Source organism: Tamandua tetradactyla, chromosome X (genome assembly GCF_023851605.1).
Source record: "Tamandua tetradactyla isolate mTamTet1 chromosome X, mTamTet1.pri, whole genome shotgun sequence".
In the NCBI taxonomy this organism is placed as follows: Eukaryota; Metazoa; Chordata; class Mammalia; order Pilosa; family Myrmecophagidae; genus Tamandua; species Tamandua tetradactyla.
The window spans coordinates 106,858,042-106,883,808 of NC_135353.1; the positions used below are offsets into that span (position 1 = coordinate 106,858,042).

The window sequence follows — 25,767 nt, forward strand, 5'->3', positions numbered from 1 at the left end:
TCTGCTTGTAATGTACTCCCCTTTTTGGCTCTGTTTGGTCTCCTTTCGCTCCTACTGCCCCATACATGCAGCTGTTTCCCAAAATCCCTGCACCCAGCTTTATTATCTTCTTTCCATACCCTCTCCTTGGAAGATTTCAGGCACATTTTTGAGGTCAATTTTTGGTAACTATTTATTCCTTAGTAGCAACAAGACTTCCTTTGTCACTAAATCTCCAATACCATATTTTCAATTAGGCATTTCTTACAGATTGTTCTGTCAGCCCATCATAAACTAAAATTGTTATAGACCCACCAGAAATCTCCCTGTCTGTCAATTTGCACACCCAGTGTCTACTAATGACATCAGCATCCTCTCAGTTACCCAGATTCAAAACTTTAGTCCTCTTTGCTTCCCCACTTTCATGCCTTCAACATCCAACCAAATGTCAAATTCTACTGACAATATATTTTATAGTCAGCCTCTCTTCCTTCCTATTCACACTGCTCCTGACCTAATTCAGATTTTTGTTTCTTTTCATCTTGACAATTACAAAACCTCCTAACATGTCTCTCTGCTCCAGGCTCGCCCTCTCCAATCAATCTTTCAACTGCTGCCAAATTGGTCTTTTTTAATAACAGATTTATTGAGGTATAATTCTCATTCTCTACAATTAGCAAAATTGTACAACTCAAAACATTTTTGAATATTAACAGAATTGTACAACCATCACCACAAATCAATTTCAGAACACCTTAATTAGCCCAAAGAAACTGATGGCACTCCTTAACCATCACCCCCTTGTCCCTCCATCCTCCCAAGCCCTGGGCAAACTCTAATCTACTTATATCCTGTATATTTGCCATTTCTGAACAGTTCATAGAAATGGAATTTATGACTGTCAATTATCATGTTTTCAAGATCTATCCTTATTGTAGCATTGTGATTTCCTTGCTATCCACAGATGAAAAATATTCTATTTTATTTATACATTCATAAGTTGATGAACATTTGAGTTGTTTCCACTCTTTGGTTATTATCAATAATGAATGATACTATTAATGTTTATGTACACTTTTTTTGTGGGCATATGTTTTCAGTCATTTTAAGTATATACCTAAGAGTAGAATTGTTGGAATATATAGTAACTCTACCTTTTGAGAAATTGCCAAACTACTTTCCAAAGCAGCAGTACAATTTTGTGTTCCCACCAGCAATGCATAAAGGTTTCAATTTCTCAGCATCCTCTGGAAACTAGATGTTATCTGTTTTCTTTTATGTTAGATATCCATACTGAATGAGGGGTGGTTTCTAATTTTGGTTTTCATGTGCATGCCCCTGATGGCTAATGATGTTCAGCATCTTTTCATATGTCTTCTTAAAAGAAAAGTCTATCAGATACTTTTCCTAGGTTTAATACAGTTATTTGTTTCTTTTTTATTGAGTTGTAGAATTTCATCATAAATTCTAGGTAGAAGTACTTTACCAGATATGTGATTTGGAAACTTTTCTCCTGTTTTGTGGGCTATCTTTTCACTTTCTTGATAGTGTCCTTTGAAGTACAAATGCTTTCAATTATAATGAAATCCAATTTATGTATTTTTTTTTTTACTTTTGTCACTTCTGCTTTTGGTGTATTATCTAAGAAATAATTGCCTAGTCCATGTTCAAGAAGATTTACTAATATGTTTTTCCTAAGGGTTTATAGATTTAGGTCTTTGATACATTTTGAGTTAATTTCTCTATGTGGTATGAGATGGGGGACCAACTTCATTCTTTTACATGTTGATATGCAGTTGTCTCAGCACCATTTATTAAAAAGAGTATTCTTACACCACATTAAATGATCCTGGCAAACTTTGTGTAAAATTGATTGATAGGAAATATTACAGTTGGTTTCTGGACTCACAATTCTATACCAATGATCTATATGTCTATCTTTATGCCAGTCCCACAGAGTCTTGGTTATTGTAATTTTTAGTAAGTTTTGAAACCAAGAATTATTAGTCCTCCAACATTGCTCTTTTTTTTAAAAATAGTTTGGCTATGCTGTATAATCTTTCTACAACTTCTCTTTATTTAGGTCATTCCTCTATTCAAAAACTTTTAATGGCTCCCTGTGCCAGTTTGAAAGTATATACTCCATAAAAGTCATGTTCCTTAATCCTGATTCAATAGTGTTGGGTGGGATTTTTTGAGTAAATTGCTTCCATGGAAATGTGACCTACTCAATTGTGGGTGGGACCTTTTGATTAGGTGGTTTCCAAGGTGATGTGTCTCTACCCATTCAAAATGGGTAGAGATCCCACACACTTTCAAAGTGGCACATGGTTTTCCCATATACAAAATACATTCATTCCATAACAATATCAGAATCCTTAAACCATTTCAGTAGCAATACAAATGAAATACAAGGTTAAAACCACTACAAAATCTCAAAGTTAGTTAGAAGCATGGTCTGTCCTAAGGCAAAATTTTCTTCTGTCTCTGGATCTTTGAAAACTCATAACAAGTTATTTGCTTCCAACAGACAAAGGAGGAACAGTCATGGGATACATATACACATTTCCATAGGGAGGAAAGAGCACAGGGGTCACTGGACCCATACAGTTTCAAAAACCCACAGGGTGAAGTCCATTAGATTTCAAAATCTGAGAATCATTTATCTTCAGGGCTTCTGAAAGCAGCAGTCTCACCCTTTCTGAGGGCCTATGCAGAGGCTTGTCTTTCTCTGAATGCAACCTTGGGGGACATTGGAGAGACCACCTTTTTCTCAACCCTGAACTTCATTGGCCTTCTTGAACCAAAGTATCTTCCCCTGGGTGACTTGGATTGGACATTTCTATAGACTTGCTTTAATTGAGACATTTTCTCAGCCTTAGAACTGTAAACTAGCAACTTATTAAATTCCCCTTTTTAAAAGTCATTCCATTTCTGGTATATTGCATTCCAGTAGCTAGTAAACGAGAACAGAGTGCAAACATATACATCATGGGTGTCCCAGAAGGAGAAGAGAAGGAAAAATGTCCAGGAGGAATATTCAAAGAAATAATGACTGAAAATTTCATGACACTCATAAATGACATAAATATGCAAATCCAAGAAGCCCATTGTACTCCAAACAGAATAAATCTAAATAGACCCAGTCCAGCACACATACTAATCAGACCGTCAAATGCCAAAGATAAGGAGAAAATTCTGAAAGAAGCAAGAGAAAAGTGTTTCACCACATATAAGGGAAGCCAAAGAAGCCTAAGTGTTGATGTCTCATCAGACACTGTGGAGAGAGAAGTACAATATATTTAAGATACTGACAGAAACAATTTCTAGCCAAGAATTCTTTATCTAGCAAAGCTGTCTTTCAAAAATAAGGGAGAGTTTAAAATATTCACAGATAAACAGAAGTTGAAAGAGTTCATTAATAAGAGACCAGCCCTAAAAGAACAAAGAAAGATAATGCTGCTGGCTGAAAAGAAAAGACAGGAGAAAGAGGTCTGTAGGAGGGTACAGAATTGAAGAGTATTAGTAAAGGTAACTAAAAGGATAAAAAGACAGAAAAAATAGATGTTGAAGTAAGAACCACCTTTACCGGAATAACTGTGGATTAATGGATTAAATTCCCAAATCAAAAGACAGAGATTGGTAGAATGAATTAAAAAACATGATCCATCTATATGCTTTACACTATTGTGTAACCCAAAGATACAAACAAGTTGAAAATGAAAGGTAAAAGATATACCACATAAGTAGTAACAACAACAACAAATCTGGGGTAGCCTATAGATCAGAAAAACTAGACTTCAATTGCAAAAATGTTATGAGGTAAAGAAAGAAACTATATATTCGTAAAAAGGGCAATTCACCAAGAAGAAATAACAATCATAAATATTTATGCTCCTAATCAGGATGCCTCAAAGTACATGAGGCAAACACTGGCAAAACTGAAGGGAGTAATAAACAACTCTACCATAATAATGGGAGCCTTCAATACACAACTCTCTCAAATAGATAGAACATCTAAACAAAAGATCAATAAAGAAACAAAGAGATTAAGTTATACATGAACTAGACCTAACAGAGATTTATAGAACATTGCACCACAAAAAAGCAGGATATATATTCTCCCCAAGGGCTCATGGAACATTCTCCAAGATAGACCCTATGTTGAGGCAAAAAATAGGTTTTAACAAATCTAAAACGACTAAAATTACACAAAACATTTTCTCCGATCATAATGGAATAAAGCAGGAAATCAACAACAAATGGAGATTAGGAAAACATACAACTATATGGAGGTTAAACAACACACTCTTAAACAATTGGTGGGTCAGAGAAGAAATTGCAACAAGAGGAATTAGTAAATATCTTGAGATGAAAGAAAATGAGATCAATGTATCAAAACTTTCAGGATGCAGTGAAAGCAGTGCTGACAGGGACAAATATAGCCCTAAGTGCCTACATTAAAAAGGAAGAAAGAGGTAAAATAAAAACCTTAGCTGAGCAACTGGAAGAACTGGAGAAAGAACAGCAAGCTAATCATAAAGCAAGTAGAAGGAAACAAGTAACAAATATTAGAGCAGAAATTAATGAAATGGAGAATAAAAAACAATAGAAAGAATCAATGGAACCAAAAGTTGGTTTTGTGGAGTTACTCAATAAAATTGACAAATCTTTAGCCAGAAAACAAAGACAAAAAGAGTGATGCTATAAAGAAATAAAATCAGAAATGAGAATGGAGGCGTTACCACAGACCTGAAGAAATAGAAAAGATCATAAGAGGATACTACATACAATTGTATGCTAACAAACTAGAAAACTCAGATGAAATGGACAAATTCCTAGAAACACATGAACGACATATATGACTCAAGAAGAAATAGAAGACCACAACAAACTAATCACAACTAAAGAAAATAAATCAGTCATCAGAAACCTAACAACAAAGAAAAGCTCAAGATCAATGGTTTCACACATGAATTTTAGCAAACATTCCAAGAATAAATATAATTCCTGCTCAAACTTGCATCTATTTTCATTAGAGAGATTTGTCTGAAGTTTTCTATTCTTGTACTATCTTTTTCTGGTTTAGGTATTAGGGTGATTTGGGCTTCATAGAATGAGTTAGGCAGTGTTCCCTCTTCTTCAATTTTTTGGAAGAGTTTGAGCACAAATTGTACTACAAGAATAGAAAACTTCAGACAAATCTCTCTAATGAAAATAGATGCAAAAATCTTCAACTATATACCTGCAAATGAATCCAACAGCATATGAAAATAATTATACACCATGATCAAGTGGGTTTTATTCCAGATATGCAAGGATGGTTCAACACAAGAAATTTAATTAACGCAGTTCACCAGATTAAAAATGAGAAAGGAAAAATCACATGATCTTATCGATTGATTCAGAAAAGGCACTTGACAAAATTCAACATCCTTTGATGAAGAAAACACTTCAAAAGGTAGGAATCAAAGGAAATGTCTTCAACATGATAAAAGGCATATATGTAAAACCCACAGCTAAGCATGCACAATGGAGAGGGATTGAAAGCTTTCCCTAAAATATAACAAACAAGACAAGGATATCCACTGTCACCACTGGACACAATGTTATCCAACATTGTGCTAGAAGTTCTAGCTAAAGCAATTATAGAAGAGAAAGAAATAAAAGATACCCAAACTGGAAAGAGAGAAGTAAAATTTATCATTTTCAGTGGACATGATCCTATATTTAAAAAGTCCTAAAAAAAACTAAAATAATAAATGAGTTCAGTAAAGCGGTGGGATAAAAGATCAACAGGCAACAATCGGTAGTATCACTATACACTAATATTGAGCTATCAAAGGAGGTAATTAAGAAATGAATTAAATTTACAATAGAAACTAAATGAAACAAATATCTAGGAGCAAACATAACCAAGTTTATACAGAACCTGTACATAGAAAACTACAAAACATTGCTAAAAGAAATCAAAGAAACCTACATTAATGGAAAGACATGCCATGTTCATGAATAGGAAGGCTAAATGTCATTAAGATGTCAATTCTACGCAAATTGACTTACAGATTCAGTGCAATACCAATAAAAATTTCAACAACCTACTTTGCAGAATTGGAAAAACTATTAAATATATTTGGAAGTGAAAGGGGCCTCAAAGATCCAAAAACTCCTTGAAAAAGAAGAATGACATGAGAGGACTCATGTTTCCTGACTTTGATGCATATTATAAAACCATAGTGATCAAAACAGCATGGTATTTTTGCATATACACAGATATATTGATTAATGGAATTGAACTGAGAGTTCATAAATAGAATCTCAGATCAACAGTCAATTGATTTTTTTTTTTTTTTTTTTTTTTTTTTAAAGGAAAGACAGAGAGAAGGAAGGAAGGATAGAAGGAAGGAAGGGAGGAAGAAAGGGAAACAGCTTTTAAACATTTTCTTGTTTTATTGTATTTTTGTTTCTCCGTTTTTGTTACATGGGCTGGGGCCGGGAATCGAACCGAGGTCCTCCGGCATAGCAGGCAAGCACTTTGCCCGCTGAGCCACCGCGGCCCGCCAGTCAATTGATTTTTGATAATGATCCCAAATCCATTCAACTGGGACTTAATAGTCTCTTCAATAAATGGTGCTGGGAGAACTGGATCCCAATCCAAAATAATGGAAGAGGACCCCTCCTTCACACTCTATACAAAAATTAGCTAAAATTTTAAAGGTCTGTCAATTTTATTGATCATTTCAAAGAAACAACTTTTGGTTTCATTGATCCTATTTACCTTCTCTCTATTTCATTTTTCTCTGCTCTAAATTTTATTTCCTGCCTTCTCCTCACATTGGGTGCAGTTTGCTATTCTTTTTTCTAGTTTCTCCAGGTGTGAGGTTAGGTTACTGATTAGATAACTTCTTTAACAATATAAATATTTACATCTATAAATTGCCCTTGGAGATTTGCCTTTATTGCTTCCCACAAGTTTAGGTATGTTATGTTTTCCTATTCATTGTCTCAATTAATTCTAATTCTTTTAATTTTCATATATATTTGTGAATTTTCTAATTTTCCTTTGTTATTGATTTCTAGCTTCATTCTATTATTGACAGAGAAAGTACTTTGTATGATTTCAATCATTTTGAATTTGTGGAGACTACTTTTGTGACTTACAGTATATTCTGTCCTTTATAGATAACTACATATTCTTTTTTTGTTTTCTTTTCTTTATTAGAGAAGTTGTGGGTTTACTGAATATTCATTCATAAAGTGAAGTATTCCTATATACCATCTTACTACTATCACCTTGTTTTTGTGTAGAAGTTTATTACAAATGATGATAGCACATTTTAATAATTTCACTATTAATAAAGTCCATTGTTAAACTAAGGTTTCACTGTTTGTATAGTGTAGTTCCACGGATTTTTTTAGATTTTTGTTTTGTTACTATATATACAATCTGACAATTCCTCCTTTAATCACATTCAGATACATATTTCAGTACTGCTGTGTTCACAATGATGTGCTACCAATGCCACTATCCATTACCTAAACATTTCTATCATGCCAAGGAGGAATCTCGTACATTTTGAGACATAACTTCCTATTCCCTAGGCCCACACAGTCTCCTGGTAAATTATATTCTGAACGATAACTCTATGAGTTTGCTAATTCTAATTGTTTCAAATCAGAGAGATCATACAATATTTTCCCTCTTCTGTCTAGCTTTTCTCACTCAACATGATGTCTTCATGGTTCATCTATGTTATCTCATGTATCATGATTCATTCATTTTTATGGCTGAATGATACTCAATTGCATATACCACATTTTATTTATCCATTCATTGGCTGATGGACACTTGGGTAACTTCTATCTTTTGACAATTATGAATAATGCTGCTATGAACATTGTTGTGCAAATATCTGCTTGAGTGTCTGCTTTCAGTTCTTTTTATCAAATTTTTTATTTCAGGAATTTATTTTATCTAATATTACTATAACTGCCAATAGTTTTTTGCTTTTTTACTATTTTTTTGTTGTAAAATATAACGTATATATACAAAGAAAAGAAAGAAAAAGGCAGTAATCTTCAAAACAAACTTCAACAAGCAGCTATAGAACAAGTCCCAGAGATTATCATGGGCTACCATTCCCTCATCTCAGATTTTTTCTTCTAGCTTCTCCAAACACTGGAGGTTTTACCCAAGTCATAATAATAGAATCATACAGTGTCTGTCCTTTTGTGTCTTACTTATTTCACTCAGCATTGTGTCACCAAGGTTCATCCATGTTGTCATATGTTTCGGGACATCATTTTGCCTAAATGTTGCATAATATTCCATTGTATATATACCACATTTTATTTATTCCCTCATCTGTTGATGAACACCTGGATTGTTTCCATCTCTTGGCAATTGTGAATAGTGCTGCTATGAACATTGGTGTGCAAATATCTGTTCATGTCACTGCCCTCAACTCTCCTGGTGTGTATATACTGAATATTCATATTGCCAGATCAAAGGGCAGCTCAACATTTTGTTTTCTGAGGAATTGCCAAAAGTGGATTCACAGCAGCTGAACCATTTTACATTCCCACCAACAGTGAATAAGTGTTCTAATTTCTCTGCATCCTCTCCAACATTTATAGTTTCTCGTTTAATAGCAGCCATTCTTATAGGTGTGAGGTGATATCTCACTGTCATCTTAATTTGCATTTCCCTTATAGCCAATGAAGACGAGCAGCTCTTCATGTACTTTACAGCCATCTGTATTTGCTCTTCAGAAAAGTGCCTACTCATTTCCTATGACCATTTTATAATCGGGTTGTTTGTTCTTTTGTTCGTAAGCTATATAATTTTATGTACACAGGATATCAAGCCTTTATCCAATATGTGGTTTCCAAATATTTTCTCCCATTGAGTTGGCTGCCTCTTCATCTTTTTAACACAATCCTTTGAGGCACAGAAGTTGTTGATCTTAAGGAGTTCCCAATTGTCTGTTTTCTATTTCAAAGTTATGCTTTAGATGTAGTTTAAGAAGCTACCTCCTATTACTAGATCTTGAAGATGTTTTACTACATTTTTCTCTAGAAGTTTTATGGTACTGGTTCTTACATTTAGGTATTTGATCCATTTTGAATTAATTTTTGTATAGGGTGTAAGGTAAGGGTCCTTTTTCATTCTTTAAGCTATTGAAATCTAGTTCTCCCATGCCCATTTATTGAAAAGACTATTCTGTCCCAGTTCAGTGGATTTGGGGGCCTTATTGAAGATCAAATGTCCGTAAATTTAGTGGTCAATCTCTGCATTCTCGATTTTATTCTGCTTTCAGTTTTTTGGGCATATACCTCATTGTAAGATTGCCACGTCAGATAGTATTTCCATACCTAACTTTCTGAAGAACTGCCAAACTGTCTTTCACAATGGCTGCATCATTTCACATTGCCACCAGCAGTGGATGAGAATTATTTGTCTGCATCTTCTGTAACACCATTTTAAAATAATTTTCCATTTTTTATAATTTTCTATTTTTTATAATTTTCCATTTTTAATAGCAGCTATTCTACTGGGTGTGAAATGGTATCTCATTGTGTTTTGGATTTGAATTTGATAGGGCTGCCTCTTCTCTTTGGGTCTTTGTTGCATTTTGAGTTGATTTAGAAGATGTTTTGTTAGTTCTTTTCTTTCTTTCTTTTTTTCCTTTTTTTTTTTTTACAAATGGAGATCCAGTTTTTTCCAGCACCATGTGTTGAAGAGACTACTCTTTCTTAATTGAGCTGTCTTTCCCCCTTGACAAAAATTAGTTGTTCATAAATGTGAGAGCTGATTTCTGAGTTCTCAATTTGATTCCATTGTTCTATATGTCCCTCCTTGTTCCAGTACCATGCTATTTTGATTGTTGTGGCTTTGTAACAAGCTTTAAGTTGGGGAAATAAATCCTCCAGCTTTTTCTTCTTTTTCAAGATGGTTTTAGTTATTTGGGACCACTTACACCTCCCTGTAAATTTGAAGATTGGGTTTTCCATTTCTGCAAAGAAGGTTGTTGGAATTTTGATTAGTATAGCATTGAATCTATAAATTGCTTTGGGAGGATTGAAATCTTAGTGATATTTTTTTCTTCCCAGCCATGAATACAGACTATCCTTCCATTTTCTTTTTTAATTTCTTTTAAAAATGTTTTGCAGTTTTCTGTGTACCAGTCCTCTAGATCCTTGGTTAGATTATCTTTAGATATTTGATTCTTTCAGTTGCTATGCTAAATCATTTTTTTTATATTTCTTCTTCTGATTATTCACTGCTTTTGTATAGAAACACTACTGCTTTTTGGGTGTTGATCCTGTACCCTGCCACTTTATGGAATTCATTTATTACCTCTAGGAGCTTTGTTGTAGATTTTTCAGGATCATGTCATTGGCAAATAAGGAAATTTTTACTTCTTCATATCCAATTTGGTTGTCTTTTATTTTTCATGCCTAATTGCCCTGGTATGAAATTCCAGTACAGTGTTGAATAAAAGCGATGGCAGTGGAAATCCTGTCTTGTTCCTGATCTTAGAAGAAATGGTTTCAACTTTCACTATTAAGCAGGATTTTACCCATTAGGTTTTCATATATGTCCTTCTTCATGTTGAGGAAATTTACTTCCATTCCTATTGTTCTAATGTTTTTATCAAGAAGGGATTTTTAACTATGTCAAATGCCTTTTCTTTGTGAATTGAGTTTGATCATGTGATTTATTTCCTTCATTCTGTTAATGTTGTATATTATTTTAATGCATTTTCTTACTTTTAACCATTCCTGCATACCAGAGATAAATCACCCTTGATCCTAGTTTATAATTTTTTAATGTGCTGTTGGATTCAGTTTGCTAGTATTTTTGAGGATTTTTGCATCTGTATTTATAAGAGTTAATGCTCTGTAATTTTCTTTTCTTGTGGTATCTTTATTTGGCTTTGGTATGAGGGTGATGTTGGCCTCGTAAAATGAATTAGGGACGGCTCCCTTCTCTTCAATTTTTGGAGGTCTTTGAGCAGAACTGGAGTTAAATCTTCTTGGGATGTTTGGTAACATTCCCCTATATAGTCATCCAGTCCTGGGCTTTCCTCTATTTGTAGAAGCTCTTTACCAATATTTGACTTGTTGAGATATTCTGTTTCTTCTTGAGTCAGTATAGGTAGTTTCTGTGTTTCTAAGAATTTGTCCAATTTATTGGTGTACAACTGTTCATAGTATCCTCTTTTCATCCTTTATATTTCATCAGGGTTCATAGCAATTACCCATTTTAATTTCTGATTTTCATTATTTGTATCCTCTTTCTTTTTTCTTTGTCAGTCTAGCTAAAGGTTTGTTGATTTTATTGAGCATTTCAAAGAAATTTGGTTGGTTCTCTGTATTGCTTTGTTGCTGTTCTCTGTTTCAATTATCTCTGCTCTAATATTTGTCATTTCCTTCCTTCTGCTTGCGTTTGGTTTGGTTTGCTCTTCTTTTCCTAGTTCTTCCAGTTTTGAGGTTAGATCTCTTAATTGAAGTCTTTCTGCTTTTTTAATGTAATGATTTAGAGCTATAAATTTGCATCTCAGCACTCCCTTTGATGCATTCCATAAGTTTTGGTATGTTGTATTTTCATTTTCATTCACCTCATGATATTTCCCAATTTCCTTTTTGATTTCCTACATAACCCATTGGTTTTTAAATAATATTTTAATTTCTAAACATTTGTGAATTCTCCATTTCTATCTCTGTTATTGATTTCTAGCTTCATTCCTTTTGGGGGTAAGAAGTTATATTGTATGATTTCAACATGTTTGAACTTGTAGAAACTGATTTTGTAATCAAACATATGGTCTATACTAGAGAATGATCCCTATGTATTTGAGAAGAATGTGTATTTTGCTGGTGCTGAGTGAAGTCCCTATATATGTCAGTCAGGTCTAATTAGTTTAGAGTATCATTCAACACTTGTATTTACTCACTGATCTTTTGACATCCATTATTGATGTGGTCTATTAACGTTTCCTGCCATTGATGTAGAACTGGCAATTTCTCCCAGCAAACCTGTCAATATTTACTTAATATATTTCGGGACCCTGCTGTTAGGTGTATATATGTTTATAATTTGAATTGACACCTTAATCAGCACATAATGACCGTCTTTATCCCATATATCTGTTTTTTACTTAAAGCCTATTTTATCTGATTGTTAGTATAGTCACTCTAATTCTCTTTTGGTTACTACTTGCATGGTATATTCTTCCATCCTTTCACTTTCAACTTAACTTTATCTTTGAATTTAAGGTGAGTCTCTTATAGACAGCATATAGTTGGTTCATACTTTTCTTATCTATTTTGTCAATCCCTGTCTTTTGACCGAAGAGTTTAATCCATTTACATTTAAAGTCACAGCTGATATTGAAGGACCTTCTTCTGCCATTTTGCTATATAGCCTTTATACGCCTCATATCTTTTTTACTTTCAATTCTTTCATTAATTCTTTCTATTAAATTTATTTGATATTTTGAGTTGTCTCATATTGAATGCCTTCTCTTTATTTTATGGATGTATTTTTCATCTAGTTTCCTTGTGCTTACCATGGGTTAAAATTTAACATCCTAAATATATAACAATCATATTTAGTTTGATGTAAGTTTGACTTCAGTAGCACACATACATATTTTCCTATATCCCTCCATCCCCTCATCTTTTCTTCTACTTGTGACAACTTATATCTTTGTATGTTGCATGTACAAAAACATACATAAACATAGGTTTATCATAAGTTCCTTGAATTTGCATTTCTGCACCTGTAGAAAGTAAGATGTGGGACTACATAAAAATATAATACAATAATACTGGCATTCATAGTTACCCAAATGGTTACCATTGCCAGATGTATTTATTTTTTATGCTGCATTGAACCATTGTATAGTGTCCTTTCCTTTTTTCTGAAGAACTCTCTTTAGCTTTGCTTGTAGGGCATATCTAGTGATGATGAAATCCTTTAGCTTTTGTTTATCTGGGAAAGACTTAACCTCTTTGAAAGAAGTTTCACTGGATAAAAAAAAATCTTGGTTGGCAGTTGTTTTCTTCTAGCATTCTAAGAATTTCAACCCTATACCTTTTTGCGTCTATAGTTACTGATAAGAAATCAATACTCAACCTAATTGGGACTCCCTTGTATACAGCACATTGATTTTCTCTTGCAGCATCCAGAACTCTCTCTTTGTCCTTTGCATCCAATAATGCGCTTCATAGATGATGGGATATATTTTTCATTATGTTCTGTTTGGTGTTCTCTAGGTTTCTCCAATGTGCATATTCATGTCATTGTTAAGTTTATGCAGTTATCTGTTATTATTTCCTTGAATATTCCTTCTACCACTTTCTCTTTCTTCTCATTCTGGGACTTCCATAATATATATTTGGTACTCTTTATAGTGTCCCAGAGGTGTCTTAGGCTATTTTTTAGTTTTTATAATTCTTCATTTCTCATTTCAATTGTTTTGTCTTTGAGTTTACTTATTCTTTCTTCTTCCAGCTCCAATTTGCTTATGAAACCCTACTGTGCAGTTTTCTTTTCAGTTATTGTAGTCTTCAACTCCTGTTGTTCTGTTCAGTTCTTTTTTAAAATACCTGTTTCTTTACTCAGATTTTCATATCATATTCATTTTTAAATATCCTTTTTTTCCTTTCTATTTTCTTTCATCTCCTTGAACATTTTACGATCATTTTACAAAGGCTTCATTTGATATGGCCACATTATGGTCTTCTTCATTGGTGTTTTCTGGATTTTTAACCTCTGCCTTTGGAAGGGCCATCACTTCCTGTTTCTTCATTTGTCTTGTACTCTTTTATTGCACACTGTACCTTTTAATAGTTTAAAATGTTAATTCTTGGATTTAGTCTTTGTGGTGTCTGTTTTTTTCATTTTGTGACCAGCTGTTTGTAAGACAGAGATTTCTTGAGCTTCATCTGTCCTAAGAGGAAGGTCTGCCAAGGCAAATGTAGACTGCAGGCCCTCCCTATCTTTTCTTGGCTTGCATCTTGTCTTGGCTTTGTGTTTGTTAGTGGCTTTGGTGTTACACTGTTTACAGAATTTTTAATATCCCCTCTATTTCCCAGGAGACAGACCTCTTTCCCCTGGGTGTTTAAAGCAGGCAAGGCTTTGCACCAGACTCCCCACCTCTATAGTTTCTTATACACCTTTCATTTTCTCAAGTGACTTTCACCTAGTGGGCAAATTCTGGGAAGGTGGAGGGCTTACCACAGAGGAGTTTCCCAAGTCAGTCTTTCCCAGCCTAAACTGGGCCAGAAACCCATGAAGGGAGTACAGACCAGCTCCAAAACATCCTGGGGAGGGGATCAGGTATGGAATCAGGATCCTTCTCCATTGTTCCCCAAAGCTGAGCTTTCTTGACATGCCAAGCAAATGAAGCCTTTCAACTAACTTTCTCTCACAGCTCTGTGGCAAGTATAGTGTCCCCAAGTCTCCTCTGACACCACCGTTTTTCAAGCTAAGACAATTGCTGTCCTCAGCCAGACCTCTAGTGATCTGAAGTTGCTAATCCAAAGCCATGATCAGTGATCAGCTGTGTCCACCCTTGGTCTTGGGAAAAAGGATTTTATGTCCTTTCTGTCACCAGTGATGTATCCAGAGCCATCTGGTATAAGAGTGGGTGTTGGGGGTAATTACTAATGTATGGAGAAAGTAATTTATTGGGGGGTTCTGTGTTGCAGCAGTGTTTGCCTTTTAGAAAGCTGGTGAAGCATAGCTGGCAGTATTGTCTCAAGTGTCCAACCTCTATGCCATCCTCAAAGAGAGACTCTATCATACCCATAAATATATCCAGTTGGCCATCAGTTACAGAGTGATTTAGCGAATCCAGTTTTCATGGTGTTCTGTAGTCAATTGTGTAGCATATTTTAGTCTTAACTTGTGAATTTTTCACAAGAAATTATTTTTACTATGTTGCACTTTTACTTAAGTCAGTCCATGTTTCCCCTAGTATGGTTGTTTACTGACTTAATGAAGTTAACCCTTTTGATCTTGACTGACCAGTTGTTAATATGCAGAAGAGTTGGATGATTAGCTCTTGCTTATCATGATGCTTGTTTCTGTATGTTTTGTTTGTAGTGATGTTTTGTTAGCTATTAAAGTGCTGGTATTGACATTGATGTACAGAAGTTCCTTCTGAAATACAACTGGTTATGACATAACCCAGATGTTTAAGAATTAGGGCCATTAAGTCTGATCACACATCTTTATGAAAAAATGTGGACTTTTCCAAGGGTATAATTTTTCCTTGGTGTAACTTATAGGTTACTAAAATTGTTAACCTGTATTCTATATAATTTTCCATGTACATTTATAATAGCTACTTGATAATATTGTGGTGTCATGATTTTTAAATTAAATATTTTATATTTATGTGCGCGGAACTTTGTCATTATATGGGTGTCCAGTTGATTTTCTCCTATATAGCTCTTGTTTTTATGGTAGTAAAACATTATGCCATATTATACTTGCATATGTCCTCATTCCACCATATGTTAATCAACCCTATAATTGATAATATAGTATCTAAACTAGTATTTAATAAGTGCTTTAGATTAAAATACAAGTTGTTCACACCGGCATTCTGAAGTAGTTAGGGCAGCTCTTCATTGTGGTATGGTCGGCCTCCACTAGGAGAAAACTGACCAAATGCAGGAAACATTATATGTCCAGTGAAGAACATGTAATAATAAACATAGAGTATATTCATTTATGTATGGGTGGAGGAGTTCAAATTCCAAGTTTATTGGAACGTATGCTCCAAGCTTACTGAAACCTATGTCTTTTAAGATGTTTTTGGTGTAAAGTAGGTCTAGTATACCCTTCCCAGAAAAATCACCTTATAGAAGTAGTCTTCAAACTGGTTTTTAAAATAAATTTCTGTCGAAATTTTTATGTCCGTTATGTTCACTAAAAATTTACACATAAATCTTATCACCCTCACCCAAAGCAGTTTCATAGCAGAGAGAAACGTTATATGTATCCCCCTTGATATTATGAAAAAAGAAAAGGATCCTCACCATCATAACTAGTACTGGAGATCCTGGAAAACACATATAGAAAGAAAAAGCAAAAAGGGATACATGAATAAAGCTCTTAGTATTTACAGCAACAAACTATTAGAACTAATAAAGTCAGGAAAACCACCAGATGCAACTTTAACTCACAACAGTTCAACTTACAAAAGCTAACAGCAATGATCAACTAGAAAATATAATTTTAAAATATCAATTATGATGTTCATAGCAGCATTATTAACAATCACCAAAGATGGAAACAAACCAAATGCCCATCAACAAATGAGTGGATCAACAAAATGCAGTATATACATGCAATGGAATATTATGTAGCAGTAAGACAGATGTCCTGAAGTACATGACAAGATGGATGAGCCTTGAGGACATAATGCTGAGTGAAAGTAGCCAGACACAAAAGGATAAATACTGTATGATTCCACTTTTATGACCAGCATAAAGGTATAATCAGAGGCTTATAATACAGAATATAGGGGACTTAGAGATACATAGAAGCTAGAGATGGGTGAACCATTAGCTAATGAGGTTGAACACAAATGTAGGGGAATAGATAGGAGTGAAGGTATTTCTCTAGTGGGTCTAGAAGTAATATTACCATATTGAAGATGAACAAGATTGAAAGGGGTTGTATAGACCTACATGTCCCACTGACTCACACTAGAAATATGAATGAGTTCTTGGAAGAATAACTTCAAAGATATGATTCCTATACAAAGAGTGTTTAAGTTCAAGGTACAGGGGGAAAACTGCTATTGCATGCTATGAGCTATGTTCAAAAGGAAACCATCAGCACTACCACAGCAACAGCAAAGGTAAATAATGTGGGGAGGAACAAGAGTTAAGAGGAGGTCTAGGTTTCTTACTTGGCGAGGGTGTGTTTATTGGTTTTCTTTCTCTAGGGAACAATGAAATTATCTAAAATTAAGAATGTTGATGGCTGTGGACTTTGGGCCTTCTACATGATACCTGCTAAATGCAGGTGGCTGAAGGATGCACTGACAGAGAAGTAGATTGGTGAACAATTGTGTATACTTATAAACAATGTCTGTACTGCTACAAAAAAGAACAAAGTCATGAAGCATGCAACGATGTGAATGAACATGTGGGACATCTGGTGAGACAAAATAAACCAGAAACAAACGAACAAGAATGGTATGGTTACCTTTAGAAAATGCTTATAAGAAAACAGGGGCCTAGATCGTAAGCTTTTAGAGCAGACACATTAAGTTCTGAGTGGTGATTATTATTTCTGGGTTTTGAGAGGCTGTTTTACATATATATATATAACCTGATATTTAGAGATAAGAATGAAGCCAAACAGGTTGCATTAAAATAATTTGGAAAATAGGGGTAAGGAAGACAGTGTCTTTTAGAACCACACATACTCTTTGAGACCAATGGAAAAAAGGTTTACTTGCTCTGGAACTGAAATTTTCTATAGTGCATAATCTAATTCAACCTATCTGTATAGCTCATATGAACAACGGAAACACAAGGAGCACAGAATAAGAATGAGGTCCTTTAATCCTGCATAGATTATTATAATGCCTGGATATATCCTAGAGTATATTAAGCAGATAATCAAAAAGTACTGGCAAAGTCCCCTGAGCGAGAAGAGAAAGAATATGGAACCATTAAACCTTACCATCAGGGAATCCCCTGATACTGTGCCAAACCTTAGGGACACCCAAATCAATAGGCCATGCCGTCAATCATGACACTTACTCTTGTGAAGCTTATGTAGGTAGCAGAGAAGCTTAGACTACCTATATGCATGCCCAAGAGTTACTTCTGGAGGACCGCTTTTGCTGCTTAGATTTGACCTCACTCTCTCTAAGCCCAACTCTGTAAGTGAAATCATTGCCCAGCCCCCTACGTGGGACATGACATCCAGGGGTGAAAGCCTCCCTGGCAACGTGGGCAATGACTCCCAGGGATGAATCCAGACCTGGCACTATGGGATCAACAATTCTATCCTGACCAAAAAGGAAGTGTAGCTAATAAAGTATCAGTTGCAGTGAGAGTTCAAATAGAGTTGAGAGGTTACTCTGGAGTATGCTCTTTTGCAAACTTCAGTTAGGTCTTGCTACCTATCATAACCTGCCAACCCCCAATCAGGACCATTCTATCCAATCCTAAAGAACACCTAGCACAGTATAAGATTCCACAAGGCTTCCATTCACTAGAGTAACTTTCCAGCAACCTACAACCTCCAGATGGGTCCCTGGTCCAGATAAGTCCTGAAATCTAGGTCAGCCTCTCCAGAACATGATGATAGTTCCATCTCCCTAACCCATATTAGTGACAGACCCTTCCAATATCAAAAATATGGAATTCCCATAGCCCAAACACCCCTAAAGAGAGTGATGGAAAGATCAAAGGTGATGGTGGAATTATACAGAGAAGATAGGATTTAACAAATGAATATGAATGCTGAATCATTAAATTGATATCTCTTTTTGTCTTCAGTATTTTAGAGCATCTAGAAGTAAAAGCCTAAAATTGTGAAATTGCAACCCATGTCAAACTCTGAAATATGTTCTACAACTAATTGTGGTGCTGTGCTTTAAAATTTACTGCCTTTTTGTATATATGCTATTTTTCACAAAAAAAAGAACAAAGTTGATTGTGATGATAAAAAAATATTTAAGCTCTCTAGCTTCCTATATTCTGGAGCAGCTAGAAGGAAAAATATGAGAGGATCAAATGGTAGCCCATGACAAACTCTGGGATCTCTCCTGTAGCTACTTGTTGAAGAGTGCTTTGAAAACTGTTGCTTTTGTATTTCTTTGCTTTGTATATATGCTATGCCATACGACAGAAAAGTTAAAAATAAAAAATATCAATAAAAACTATAAAGCATCAATGTATTAACTTATCCAAGCATATTAAAACCTTTATGGAGACATCTTTATAGCACTATAAAGGGCATATATTAATATCAGAATAAATAAAGAGCCACATTCCTACAAATGAATAATAGAAAGATGCCAATTCTCTCCAAATTAATCTATAAATTCCACACAATACTAGTAAAATTTTTTGGATTTTGGGGAGAACTTGATAAGCATGCTCTCAAATTTACATTAAAAAACAGCAAATACCTAAATCAACCCTGAAAAAAGGAGGCCTACTTTCCAAACAAGACAATTATAAGAAGACAATAAGACATTCTGCAAAGCCACAATAGTAAAAATGGTATGATATTGGTATAGTGCAAAAACAGAAGACTAGACAAATAACAGAATAAACAACCAGAAGTCTGATTTATATATAGACAGGAACTAAATATACAATAAAGGTGGAAAAACAACTCAAAGGGGGAAAAGTTAAATTGTTTGATATAGGACTAAGAAAACTCACTTCCTTTATGGAGAAAAACTAAATTGGATTCCTAGCTAATACTACTTAGAAAGGTAGATTCTGGCTTGATTTGAATGTGAAAATAAATTTACAGTGTTAACAGAAGTTAAAGTAACAGGATATCTTTGTGACCAAAGATAAGAGAAAATTTCATAAACAAACTTCAAAGGCACAAACTAAAATTGATGGACTTGATCACCTCAAATTAAGAAATTTGTTCAACAAATGACACCATGGACAAAGTTAGATGGATGACAAACTGGGAAAAGATAATTGTGATGTAGAAGGGATTAATAACTAAAATATAGGAACTATTGGAAATAAAAAAGAAAAATCTATCCAGGAACACCAGTTCTTCAGCTATTTGCCTCTATTTTAAAAATATACCCAGAAATGGACCACTTCTCAGTTCTTCCACAGCTCTCAGATTGGTCCAAGCTACCATTATCTCTTGCCTGGATTTCTCCAGTCATCTTGGTCACTCTTTACTGTCTAACTCCCTGGGTGGTCTCATCCATACTTAAAACTTTTAATATCATCTACACACTGATGACTTAAATTTTATCTCTGGTCTACACCTCTTCTCCAAGTTCCATAATTGTATAGCCAACCATTTACTTGGTATCTCTAATGATATCCAATTGATGACTAATAGACATCTTAAAGTTAACATGTCCCAAAACTCCACCTTTACCCCCAAAAACCCTGCTCCTCCCAGTCTTCCCCATTTCTTTAAATGCCAACTCTATTTTTCCATACGGCCAGACCAAAATCGTTGGAACCACCCTTTAGTTCTCTTTCTACTTCTCCCACCTCATATCTAGATCATAAAAATACCCTACTGAATCTACATTAAAAATATATCCAGAATCTGAACACTGCTCATCACATCACCCAAACCACCTCGTTCAAGATATCATCATCTCAGCATCTCTTGCCAGTATCACTGCGTTGCTTGGTCCCTTGCCTTTTTACAGCCTCTTCTCAACACTGCAATCAGACTGACCATGCTCAATTTTAAGTCAGATCATGTCACTCCTCTGTCAAAAATCCTCCAATGGTTTCCCAATATACTTGAAGTCTCTCTAGTGGTCTTTACGGCCCAACATGATCTGCTCTCCACACTCCTCCCACCTTTAACTTTCTGAACTTTCCTTCTACCCATCTCCCTCTAGTCCACTCATCTCCAGCCAGACTAGCTGCTTTGTCTCTATCAGGCCAAATACACTCTAGCTTCAGGGCCTTACCCTTATCTTCCTTGTCCTTCCAATTCTCCTCCCTTATTTCCATATTCTTCACACAGTTGCTACCCTTCCCATTCTTTTGATTGCAAATTAAATGTCACTGCCTAAAATTAAATGTCTATTCACCTCTTCCTCTATCTTGTCTCCTTCTGGTTATTTTGTACTACTTATCTAACTGTGTAAATAAATTGTATTCATTTGATTTCTTGCTTATCATTGGTCTTCCCTGGACTGTTAAATTCTGGAGTGCTATGACCACATTGGTTTATTCACCCTTTTGCTCTACATATTTATTATGAGCGCAAGTGTTTTATTATATATTTTCATTTACTCTTTTATAACCTGCCTATCTATATATCTCACTCATCTTTTTTTGCAATGATCATCTTCTTTTTTTACATGCACTCTATAGTAACAATATTATATATGTTATATATCTTTTTAAAGTCTCATCTTTTGCTTTTAAACTTAGAAAAACCTATCTCCAACTTGAGTAGGGATAAGTCTTCACTTACATTTTCTTCTAGTTCTTTTTTTTAAAGCTATTTTGCCTCTAATTATTTGGAATTTATTTTAGCATAGTATGATAGACAATGATCTAATTTAATTTTTTCCTAAAAAATAAAAATTCCTAAAACCATATATTGATAATTTTTCCTTTCTTCCACTGAAATGCTAACTTTTTCCAATACTAAACTTTTATATATTTTCTGTGTTAGAGGCAAAATTTCAATGCTATTATGATGGTATTAATCTAGGAACATAGGAAATACCTGGCTCTTATTACCCTTTTCTTCCCTTGGGATTCTTAACTAAGGGAATTATGTACAAAGGATAGAAAACAAATGAGAATCAAAGAACTACTTGCTTAATAAGCTAAGTCAGTGTCCCCTAACCCTATTGCAGAGCTCTGATAACAAATGAATTAAAGAACAAAGCTTTGCCTTAAAGGCCTAAACAAGACTTCCTCTTCCCAGGCCCTTGAAAAAAATGGCTAGATCTGCAGTGTAGACCCTGTCCTAACTCAATCATTCAGCTCACCCCTTGTAGAAACAGATCAACTTATCATATGGAAGCAGGCAGTGCAAAAGGGAGTGCTGAGTAGAAAGAAACAGTAACTCTGCCCACTAGTAAATTGCCTAACAAAATCCTGGGTTTTAACTAACAAGATTAGTAGCTTCTCCCTTGTGAAGGGCTTGTAAAGAAGGAGGTATGAAGGCAAAATGTGGAGCTAGCAGTATTCCCATTGCTGATGACAAAATGGAGAAACTGGGTTCTATTTCAGGGATTTTTTTTCTATTCCATTGATCTATTTATTATTGTTATGATGCCATGCTGCTTTAATTATTGTTCCTTTGTAACACCTCCGAAAGTCTTCAAGCAAAGCTTATACAAAGAAATGAATTTTACAACTCAGTATTATATTACAAATAATCATTGTGTGCTTTAGCTTTACTCATGTTATAATATTGGATTGTGCTTGTCTCCTTTCATTAATATTTTTAAAAATTTCTTGTCTCTTTTTGCCCAAGTATTCTTTCCAAATGAACTTATATGCAATCATTTTGTTACAGTTCAAAATACATTTTGTGATTTTGGTTAGAACTCCATGAAATCTATAAATTACGTAGGGTAGCTCACCTCCTCTTGAATATCAATGGTGTTTTCCAAAGTTTTATTCTCAGCCCAAAGTTATTGCTACTGTACATACTACCTCACTGGGTGATATTCATAAGTCACTATTTCAATTATCATTTATAGTTGTTAGTGATGACAGTTAAATCTTTCTATCTATCCAAGGTATCTCTTCCAAGTCACAGAACCATATCTTTAATGGAATATAATTTCCTATCCTTACAACTCCCTCATTTCCACCTGGATTTCTTATAGGTATCATACACTTAAAGCATTCAAAATAAACTCAATATCTTCCCCTCCAAGAAACAAACAACCTTCCCTGCTTTCTGCATTTCCTATTGTTTCTGTGAATGGCACTACCATCCATATACTTAATCCAAAAACCTTGAACTTTCTAGGTGCTTAATCAAAAACATAGGAATTATCCTTGACTCTACCATCTGTCTTATTTCCTCAACATCTGTTCAATAATTATATCCTATTGATACACAATAACATTTCTAAAATCCATCTAATACTTTCCATTCTCATTTCCTACCACCTTAGTTGCAACTGTTATCATCACTTGTCTAGATTAATACATCAGCCTTCTAATGGTTTCCCTTTTTCCAGTGTATCCCTTCTCTCCTTTTGATCATTTATCGATGATTTTAGTACCTGAATCTCCATTTGCCTTTCCACCCCAACCCTACCAGCCTTCTGAGTGATTTCAAGTTCCATGTGGTGATTTAATCAACACTCTGAGCTATTAGTCCCTTCACCTACTCAATTCCAAGGTCTTTCACTTCCACTTTTATTTAGGCCTTGGTCATACCCATAACTACCCATCACCTGAATTTTTTCTGCTTAAACCTTAAAATTAAACCACACTCACTGTTTCCTCTGCCACATCTCCCAATTACTGTCTAGCCTATTCCAATCTTGTTTCTTTCACCACCAATTTATCAAGATCACCAACCAATCATTGTCGCTATATACAATAGGAAATTTTCTTCCTCAATTTATTAAACATCCCTGAAGCAGCTGATACTGGTGATCACTTCATGTTTAAAATGCTCTTTTTTGATACCATCTTCTTTTTTCTTCTTATATGTCTTGTTACTCCTTGGCCTCACTTTTCAATCAGTATATCACTCAAATATTGGTTCTTCTCAAGGTCTCATCCTAGGACTCTACCTCATTTAACTGCACTCTCCTGGAGGGACCACATTCATTCTTATGCCTCCAATTACTACCTAAATGTTAATCCCTCAAAAATCTATTATTCAGATCATACCTTTATCTTGAGCTTCATATGTTTTTGCCTATTAGATGTCTTTATTGGTTATCTTAGAGACATCTCAAATTCAATAAATTAAAAAATGAATGCATCATCATACTATTCCCTCATCTCAAGTCTGCTTCTTTCCATGTTCCCTATGTTAGTAAATGACATCACTATTTACCTGATTGCCCAAGCCAAAAAATCTGGGTACCATTTAAGAATCTTCCTCCAAAAATGTGGGTGTCATTGAATAATCAATTTTCTCACCTCCATATCCCATTAATCACCAAATCTTGCCGATTCAATTGTTGTATCTTTGTAACATATTATAATACTGTGTTTTGCTAGTTTTCTTTAATTTATCTTCAATCTTTTTAATATTGGGCCTTTACACAGTATATTCCCTACATCTGGTACTTAATTTTTCATTCTTCTCTTCCATATGACCTTTTTGCACTTTTTTGCACTTTTGTCATCCTTCAGATCAGTGGTTCTCAAAGTATAGTTCCTGAGCCAGCAGCATCAGCATGTCTTGGGAACTTGTTAGAATTACAAATTTTTGAGCCCCATACCAGATGTACTGAACCTGAAACTCTGGGGATGGAGTGCAGCAATTTCCATTTTAACAAGTCTTCCAGGAGATTCTGATACTTGCTAAAGTTTGAGAACGACTGTTTTAAATTTCAGCTTAAATATCACCTTCTCTGGGAAAACATGCTTGATCATCCAAGAATTACCTTATGTACCCTCTTCTACACCTCCATAGCACACTGTAAAAACCCCTACTTAATACCCATCATCCTGCATTATGATCACCAATTAACTTGTCTTTTTATACTAACAGCAACTACTTTAAGGGCAAGAACAAGTATTTTTCAGCTCCATTTACAGCTTCTAAAATCATTCTTGTTACCCAGTTGTTCTCTAATAGGTATTTATTCAATGAATGAATGAAAAGAAAAGAATGTGGTTAAGATTATGGTCATTCTACATTTAGTATTAAGGGCTTAGTATTGACTAGGGTTAGAATTTAGCTTGTTTTAAGAAGCCAAGAACTTTCTATACGATAGGTTAGGCATCAGTTTATGACCTGGGTCAGATTCACTCTCTCACCAAGATTAGGAGCTCGCCTGGAATCAAGGTTCACTTCAGATTCTAAAGAGTGTCAGAAGTGTAATCTGTGTTCAGAGTTAAAGGCAGTATAAGGCTCAATGTGTGACCATAAGGTTCAGTTTTAAAGATCAGTCTTTGATGAAACAAAAAAGCTAAGATTGGTAGCCTCTTCTGGGGTTAAGAGTGAGTATTTCACATAGACAAACTCATACTGGTTGAGAACTGGCCAAAAATCCTATGTAGGCCTCTAAGAGCATACTTTTTGAAAGGAAAAAAACAGAAAGCTGAAGCAGAGGTGTTGTACATCATTTATCTCTTCACCGAGTATCCACACTTACCAGGCTCAGCAGCCAATGGCCTAGTAGTTTCAGATTCTAGCACTCCATGAGCATGCACAGAATAAGGGCGGCTGGCATTATTCTTGAACACCACAGTCAGTATATCACCAACTTCTCCTCTGAGTAGTGGACCTAATATTTGCAAGAGAATTAAAATTTCCATTAATAGAAGGTATAACAAGGGGCTTTAAATAAAATAATATATATATGAAGGCTCCCTAGAATTAGGGGTTTGCCCTGAGAAAAGTTCCTTCTGAGGCTCAAAGCCATGGCTGTCTCCATTTTAAAATTCAGAAGACCTTAAAATTATACTGCTACCCACAGGATGAGGGTACTTTAATAATAGGATTGAAACTCCAATTCCCACTCCTTTCTCATGCTAACTCTTTCTCCGTAATTGCCCAAGGCTCTAGGGAATCAGGGCTCTGCGGAATTGCTGATGGTAAAGAATGAGAGTTCAACTCAGAGTACATAGAGTGTTTGGGATCTCTTCAGGGGCCAGTATATCACATCTGGGCCAAGCCATGAATGAGTAATCACATTGGTCTCTTCAAAAGTAAAGAAACTGTAGCAATAATTAAACATGGGTACAGAAGTAGAGCTGATTCCCTGTATTATTCATTCAACTCTTTGATATTCTTAAATCCCCATGCTTCTAGCATCTGTTTAAATCTACCATCCTCAGAGACCCTAAGTATAGAAGCCTAGGAAAATTTGATTCAGGTTGCAACAGAATAAAGAAATTGCCTCTTTT

The 25,767-nt window shown here is 34.9% G+C and overlaps 1 protein-coding gene across 9 annotated transcripts in view; it reads right to left on the reverse strand.

The window, feature by feature from the left end:
• HEPH (hephaestin) overlaps window positions 1–25,767 on the reverse strand; it is a 100,104-nt gene that overhangs the window by 40,510 nt on the left and 33,827 nt on the right. For all 9 annotated transcript variants that reach the window (XR_013169478.1, XM_077145977.1, XM_077145975.1 and 6 more), the window contains one exon: window positions 25,014–25,145. Coding sequence is in view for 8 of the 9 variants with exons in the window: in XM_077145977.1 (XP_077002092.1) it covers window positions 25,014–25,145 (132 nt within the window). In the remaining variant the exon portion in view is untranslated. The remainder of the gene's footprint in view (window positions 1–25,013; window positions 25,146–25,767) is intronic.